At 52.2% G+C, this 7879-nt stretch overlaps 3 protein-coding genes across 3 annotated transcripts; all 3 read right to left on the reverse strand.

Annotated features, from left to right (window-relative positions):
• Window positions 1–568: 568 nt before the first annotated feature.
• CDEST_01716 (uncharacterized protein) lies at window positions 569–2059 on the reverse strand (the record flags this gene model as incomplete). Its single annotated transcript, XM_062917875.1, has 1 exon — window positions 569–2059. The coding sequence occupies one exon, from the start codon at window positions 2057–2059 to the stop codon at window positions 569–571; it is 1491 nt and encodes a 496-aa protein (XP_062773926.1).
• A 660-nt stretch (window positions 2060–2719) lies between these two features.
• On the reverse strand, window positions 2720–5050 carry CDEST_01717 (uncharacterized protein; the record flags this gene model as incomplete). The annotated part of the gene is made up of 2 exons (XM_062917876.1): window positions 4088–5050; window positions 2720–4008 (listed from the first exon to the last, which is right to left on the reverse strand). The coding sequence occupies exons 1-2, from the start codon at window positions 4782–4784 to the stop codon at window positions 2720–2722; spliced, it is 1986 nt and encodes a 661-aa protein (XP_062773927.1). The 5' UTR covers window positions 4785–5050.
• Window positions 5051–6570: 1520 nt separating this feature from the next.
• On the reverse strand, window positions 6571–7290 carry CDEST_01718 (uncharacterized protein; the record flags this gene model as incomplete). The annotated part of the gene is made up of 2 exons (XM_062917877.1): window positions 6571–6577; window positions 7163–7290. 2 exons carry the CDS (start codon window positions 7288–7290, stop codon window positions 6571–6573), a joined length of 135 nt encoding a protein of 44 aa, XP_062773928.1.
• Window positions 7291–7879: the final 589 nt, after the last annotated feature.

The following is a 7879-nucleotide window of genomic DNA, read 5'->3' on the forward strand; positions in this document are numbered from 1 at the left end:
GCGAGAGACGGATGAGAGAGAGAGAGAGAGACGAATAGAGATATCATGGACGGCGCTGATGGGGATTTTGAGATATCAAGGATTCCCTTTGTTTTTGTTGATGTTGTGGCTTCCGGTACCACGAAGACGCCCTCGCTGCGACCGAACGGAGGGGGCTGGGCCATCTGAGAAGGGAAGAAGTGACAGACGGAAGGGGGGCAGAGGACGGTCTAGAATGTGACACGGATATATACCTTCTACGATGTATGAATATAGAAATTTACAACTGCCATGCGTCGCTCACTCACTGCTGCTGCAAGTGTTACTAGGTGGCGGACATAGTCGGTTCCCTATATGCTGCGTGTTAGTTAGCCCCAAGGGGGTTGGTTGATGGGTGGTAGACCACTAGGGAATTCTTGCCCAGAGAACAAGAATTAAACGAGTACTCACGGAATAGAGACTTGGGGATGCGACGCTTAGGATCTGGGAAACCCCCAAAGAGAAGTAGTACCTAGTCATCGTACAGTCTAAGACCGTTCTCCTCCCGTGCCCGCCGCCTCATCTCCTCGCTCGAGCATATCAACAACTCCTAACTGGCCGCATTCGCCTGGGCCCCGGCCGAGTAGACGTCGCCGTCGGGATTGGAGTCCATCAACGCATAGTCATGTGCATGGATCCCGGAGTCGAGCCACGTCGTCGTCGGCTCCTTGTCGCGGACCGCCGCGTCCTCACACTCAGAGTTTGTCCGCACGTCGACGATGTCGCACCCCAGCTCCTTGGCGTGTTGCTCCAGGTAGTCAACGTAGTAGTTTCTGTTGGGGCTGTTTGGCCAGCTGCGAGTCTGCGTCTGCCGCGCCTGGTCCCAGAGCTCCGAGCACGGCCGCGGCGCGAGGTCCTCCCAGAGGGCCCTGTAGTCGCCCGCGATACACGCCATGGCCGCCTGCAGCTTCATGTCCGGCCGGCGGCGGACAAGCTCCTTCAGCGTCTCCTCCGCCGGGATCAAGGGCCACCAGATCATCGCGGGCACCTCGTATTTGCTGGGGCTGGAGGGTGTGATGTGCGACAGATCGTTGACCATGATGAAGCGCGCCAGGGCGGCAGTCCTGATGGAACGGTTGCTTGGATCGATCTCCTGGAGGGACCACCACTTGGCAAAGGTGGTGTTGTGGTAGATGCCGCGGATGACGGCCGCGTGCTCGTCGTGGAGCATGGTCGGCCGGCGGAGGCGCACATATCGTTCGATGTTCCCCTCGTAAGCCGCCATGAGGATCAATGCATCCTTGTTGGTGGTCGGCAGGTGCGAGAGGAGGGGCGTGTAGAAGAGCTTAAGGTGCTCCGGGGCGAGTTCCTTGTTGTTGTTGTTGTTAGTCTTTTCCGAAGAGGTTTCATCGATGTTGTGGTCTTCGGCGATGTTGAAGTAGTGCTTACCCCATTCCTGGGACGCGTCCAGCCCGTGTCGGACGTCCAGTGAGGACCGCACAGCTGTGTCGCCGTTCATGAAGGCCGGTGACGATGGGCTGTCGGGGTAGGAAGACCGGGAGTAGTCGTCAAGGATTGCGTAGCACACAGGCTGGCTCATTATAGTGTCGAATATGGCCGTAGATCCCTCTTTTGAGGAATTGTCTCTGGCCTCTTCCGAGATGGAGATTTCAGGCAGGAGACCGAGTTCGTCGTAGAGGCCGGCATAGCCGGCGACGGCACAGGCCCGGCCGACCACATACCGCATGTCGGGGTAACGCTCAGCCAGTCGGCGGTAGGTTTCTTCGCTGGCCACGTCCGGGTACCAAATGCAATACGGCTTGTCATCGTCGGCCGTCATTTCCGGGATGGCGTTGCTTATAATAAGCCAGGCGTTGCAGGCGCAGGCAAAGGCTCTGTTGTGTGATTCTGAGCAGAGCCTCTGGACGTGTTCTGACATTGCGAAAGCTTCGTTGTGCCGGATACCGTGTATCACGCACGCCGAGACCCAGTGGCCCAGGTTGGTCGGCAGCCGGTGGCCACGGAGTGCGTCTCGATGGTCGTCGCCCGGCGGCGGCCGTGTCATGAACGCAGCGTCCATCCCCTCGAATGAAACAGTCATCTCTCTCAGTCGGAGGCACCAATAACATTGAATGTGAGGAGGAGGGAAATGGGCCAGTTAAGGACACGGCGGATGGACAAGTCTCTTTTAGTGTCCGCACATGTATGTGTTGGAGCCACTGTAGAGAGTGTGAGTGTCTGCGGGGCACCCTAGAAATCCAGGGGGGTGGATGCTATGGGTGGGTGTGTCTTGCTAGCCTATCTAAATACCTAGGTATTCTAATCCACCTACAGCACTGGCTAGCGGCCTAACCGTCTTCAAACACCTCCATCACCCCCTTTTTAGCAGACTTGACAGAAAGCACCGTCAGGACAGTATCCATGGCTACACGCAAAGGCGCACACGTTCACGAACTACTCGTAGTCGTAACTGTTCTTGTCCAGATCTGATCCCGGACACCCTTGCACGCCTGATCGTGATGAGATCGAGGGCGTTGGCGCCGCACACAGCGCCCGTCTCGCTCTCGAATGAGCCCCAAGTCTTGACGAGACTGCTCTTCAAGTCTTGCTTGCATTCCATCGGAAGATTGTGGTTGTATTTTCTTAGAGTAATCTACTGGGCCTACAGTAGATCTATGTAGACGAGTAGGGTCTATAGTGTATCCCAGGTTCTGTCACCGTGCCTGTTCTTCCTTTTCGGGGCTCCGTTGCCCCCCCACCCCTAATTACCCCGTGGCTGCCGCGCCTCTAACATCTCTATACTATCTGGCAATGGGAATCTGACTAGAATCTGACTACTGATAGTCTTCAACTCACTTGCTTCCAGCAGGCTACTCTCTCGCTCCATAAGGCCCGCATGGTCTTCACCCAGGTTATCTTCGGGAGGCTGGCGTTGCAAAAGCCCGGAGCCTTGAGATTTGATCTTATAGCCGTAGAAGATCAGCGGTAGAATACTTTCCTTCCAGACAGGCCTGCTGTGACGGTACCGCCAATCTGTAGCAATCGTCCAGAAACACAAAACAGCTATGACCAGCGTGAGGCAGAGAGGCAATAGCAGCCATTCCCTTTGCATGGAAACACAAACTGTTGTCTGCCATGCCAGGCCTCGAATCTCTCCCTTGCGCATATCTTTGTCTTTAATGTTGTAACTTCGCCAATCATCGTTTGTGGTTCCGTAATCGAAACGATATCTGTTGGTCATGGCGTCTGCAAACGATGTGAACCAGCGAGTGATGTCGGAGAATTGCAATTCTTCTGGTTTTTGGAACGCCTGTAATACCGCTTCTGCCCCCAGGTTTTCAAGTTTTCCACTTCCCAGGATTTTGCGGCATGTAGTACCCTTGTACCATTGGCAATATCCATCAAATATCTCAGAATTGAGTATTGTGGAGATTGCTATTACAAATGTCGGATGTTGACGATAGATGCAATGTTCTGGGGCCCTGATGTTCTTGAAAGTGTACCGGTAGGGTGAAGGTCCGCCATTGTCAGTGAAGTCGTAAAGAACTAAATCAGTCGTATCAGGATGGGAAGACATGTTCAATATGTCGTATACGTGTCCATCCACCCGACATGGGGACTTGACCGTAGTATAAACGAGATCTTGGTTGGTCAGGCTGTTTGAAATTGGTGGTAGGCTGCCCACTGTATCGAACAGAGGTGCCGCCTGCATGGAGTCTGACCGAATTTGTTTCTCCGAGAGTTGACCGTTGGTAACAGAAGCAGTGTACGTCCGTAGGCATGGATATAAACTACAAACTGCTGCTGTCGAACTGATATTGGATTTGAGGTAGGTGATATTGATATAAGCCCACCGAGATAAGGCTCTATGTTGCGGGGTCAGGAAGTCTCCCATCCAAGCAAGGTCGGGGGTTGGTTTTATGAGAGATATTTTCGACCCAGCATCGCCCTCATAGCTTGAGAGATTAAAGCCGTTCGGTAAAGTTTTATCGCCGTCTTCGTTGATTGAAACGAGGGGTGAGACGTCTACACATTCACTACACATGCCGACTGTGGAATGTGTCGTGAACTTGCCATCGATGAGGTCTCGGTCTTGGACATCCGCTGGATCCCCCCCCAGGAAATGTACAGTTTCCAGTTGAGCAGCTGGCGCTCATCTTGTTCTGGACACTATCCGCTTCTGTCGTAGCAGATATGACCATCATCATATGGCCTAGTTCAGGTTTGCCAAAGTTGTAGCTGCTGTCAGGGGTAAAATAGCCCCGACGTGGAACAAAATGAGCAGAAGGAAGTGACGCGTTCAGACCCGGTACGGCAAACGAGCACTCCATCGTACGGCTGGCTTGCTGAACAAATGGGCCAACAAGAAATGAGGCCAGTAAAACGACTGAGGCGATGAGAGCCACTAGGTCTTTCCACAAAATAGTTGGTATTAGTAGCAGGGCACCAAGACTCCCGCGGCTACCGGAGTCGAATTGTTGGAAGTCGGACAGAGGGCGAGCACGCCCTCTGCTGTACCAGTCCCACTTCCGCTGAGATATAACTTGAGAGACGACAACGACAAGCATAGCCCGGAGGATTGTGGAGAGAAAAGCGAGCAGGGCGTTTAGGTTTATGTGAGCACCCCAGTCGGGTGCTGGCTTCCCATCGTGCAATGCTAGTAAAGCGGCAATAGCGATTAGAAGCCCAATTGCAAGAGCAACCGACAGGAGTTCCCATATCCAAGTGTGAAGAACCCGGTACGAGTGCTGCATGTTGATTTGTTGACGTTGCGTGATTGATGCAGATTGATGTCTAAGGCGGATTAACTTGAAACGAACGTACATGAGTTGGAGAAGTAGTTACTTGAGTTGGGCTTGAGCAGACCAGAAGGCTTCTAAAGAGAACTTAATAACTCTTTAGTAGTAGAGTGTAAAACAAGCTCTGAATAGGTCGTTGCGGCTTCGCGGCTTTTTTTTTGGCTACATAGACGTCTGCTAATGTAAGATGATAAATTTACACAGCATATTCTTGCTGTTTGCGTAAAAGTAGAAGCGAGCTTGGAATATTTTCCAGTAGGACCGCAGCAATGGAGGAGGCTTTCAAATTATACTGTATGGTCGGCATGGTTGAGGGGCATCGAGATGGCTGCAGTAAGCTACTATAAATAACTATGTGGAGTTGGCTGCTGACATACCTGCTAGCAGGGGATGGATCAGACTGCAATGAGGATTAGGAAATAGAATGCCTTGGAAGACCTATCTAGGTTTTTGCAAACCAAACCCTGGAATCTTTGCATTAGTAGATAGGGCTCGTAGGGTGACAATTGGTTAGAGTAGCTAGTGCACTGTTGCCTACATGCATGTACTAGGAAGCCTTGCTGTGAGGTACAGCGTGTCTACAAATTGTGTATCAGCTGGGAGTGTTCCACGAATCAGCGGCTGTCAGACACTGCAGGCTCTCTGCATCCTATAGGATTTCTACCTAGCTGTCTCCACCTATTAGGGCACTTTGGAAGGCACTTTCAGTATACTTGGAGATAGGACTTATTAGCCTAGATTAGTTGGGCTGCTTGGCGGCAATAAAGGGACTACCATAGGCTTTAAGCCCAACAGCTGAGCTTTACGAGATGATGCATAAATTTGGATTCCGGCGCATTTCCCGGCGCGGTGCGGAAACTTGTGGGACTCTAGTCGCGCAGACGTAGCCGGCAGCCGGGGAAGGGGGCCGTAAGCCGGCCGGCGCTTGTGGACCGGCACTGCCCAGTCCCGTCAGCTATTCGGCGCTCACATCCTCACCGACGCAGCTTCAACTTTTCCGCCAACTAGATTCCAAAATGTAAAACAACCAACCAAGCATGATGCTACCCCACAAAGATACGCATTCTCTTCGCGAGACGAGGTACTAAAATGGACGCAAGGATCCCCCTCCAATCGAAGATAAAACGATGAAGGGTCACCAAATCAGAATGCACCAGGACGCCCCTAAATCCACAACCAGTACCCCAGCGGTGCCCAGCGAACGTCTACGTAAAGAGTGCAAAAGAAAAGGGACTCTGTTTTCTCACCGGAAAGAAGGCCTTCTTTCGAAAGCAGATCGGATATTCCAGCACTGCGATGGGCGAAGGTCTACACGTTGAACGCTAGGGGCGCGTATTTGGATCACCAAAAATAAAGGCAGCGAAAGAAGAAAAAACATACAACACCAGGTATTCGCTGGTCGTCACCGACCCAACTACTAATCCGGCCCTCATTGGCTTATCTATGGGAGAGCGGACGGGATCCCGAGTTTTCCAATGGGTATGGTCGTATGTGCTGTGATTTAACGTGCAAGATGCTTATATCCCGCTGTTGCTCAGGGTACCAGACGTTTGGAACACCAGAGGGCACATCTTGATCGATCATGGACGGCGGTCTACTTATTGATCCACGTGACTGGTATCGAGCTCGGGCCTTTGGTTTCTTCCAACATGCCGACAAATTTGTTGCGCCTGTGTCTCTCTTCGTGGCCTGCTGAGAACGAGGGACTATGCTTTATTAAGAGACTATGCAAGAGAATTTAGCAAAAGACTGCTCCGGCCGGACTAACTGAGAGCTTAAATGAGGGGGGAAAAAAACCACGGACGTGTTATTATTAGTGGCTCAATATCGTTAGTGGCGCCGTGCCTTTTGAAACTTTTCCATATATGGAAAGCTTGGTTGTAACCTTAAGTGAATGCAAGCGCTTGGTTGTCAAGGCTCCCTGGAGCAAGTGTCTTTAAGTCTATAGAAACGGGTGACTCTACATACAAGCAGATATTGGCCTTGGGCCTCACAAGTGACTTGGGATAAACACGTAGCATTGAATTATCTTAATTGGGTTGTATATTAACATGATCGATTCCCTTGGGAGAGCCGTAATATTTCCCAGTGTACGCGGAAGACCGTGAAGAACTTGCCAGTTTCTAGCTGGACAACAAATGTCCGAGTGGCAATGGAGAACGAGATACTGTTGGAAATGGCATCGTCGCCATGGGAAGTAGTACTTCCAGCTGAAGAGGGGTGCATAGTCCAAAAGGCGAGCTGCTGTGCCCCAACTCCATTGAATGGGTTGATTAGTTACATGATCGGTCGGTCCGCGGGGGCCATTACTATACATACAGGCGACCCCATGGGCAGAATTCTCTATTCTTTTGACGGTCTAAGGCCGGCAGTACGGGCAGCGCGCATGGGTACAGCCCACGAACGCGCCGTTGCTTGGGTTGTTCTTGTCGCACCAATCATAGCATTCTCGGAGGTTCTTGTCGGGGCAGACCTGAGCCAGGGCGGGAGAGAGGCCGGCGGTAAGGACGAAGAGGATGGGCAGGAGCTTCATGTCGGACGGAATCTTGACTTTATGGTTTGATCGTTTTTGGGGCGGGATTCTGTTGAATCTCGAGTGTGAAGGGCTGTTGCTTTGTTCGTTCCACAACTGGCAGAGCAATTCCCGAATGGAAAGCGAGTGCGCTCTCCGCCATTTTTATTCAGGAGACTGACTGCGCGCACTTCCGCCGATCCGCACCGCATAACATGGCTTCCCCAGAGACCAGGGTTTTACGAGAACGCCACTCCATCTGACTCGTGAAGAGATGCCAATATTAGCCAGGGACCCGGCGTCGACAGTGTTCACCGGAATCCGACGGTCATACCACCAGCGGGGCCAACGCTGGACTCTTTCTGCAAGCGGTGGGGGACAAAGAGGTTCGGTCTCGAGTACCGTTGGGCACACATCTCACAGAGAGAAAAGTTACGACGTCAAGGATTTTTCGTCACGATTCTAAACAAGACCCGTTCCGTTCGGCCTTTTGGGCTGCCGAGCCCCGTCCTATCCGATTCCATTCGGCTGTTTGGGACTCCGGGCCCCGTTTTATGGGGCAGACGACCACGCGGGTGTATCCAGGGGTAATCAATTTGACTTTAGATGA

This window comes from Colletotrichum destructivum, chromosome 1 (genome assembly GCF_034447905.1).
Source record: "Colletotrichum destructivum chromosome 1, complete sequence".
Classification (NCBI taxonomy): Eukaryota; Fungi; Ascomycota; class Sordariomycetes; order Glomerellales; family Glomerellaceae; genus Colletotrichum; species Colletotrichum destructivum.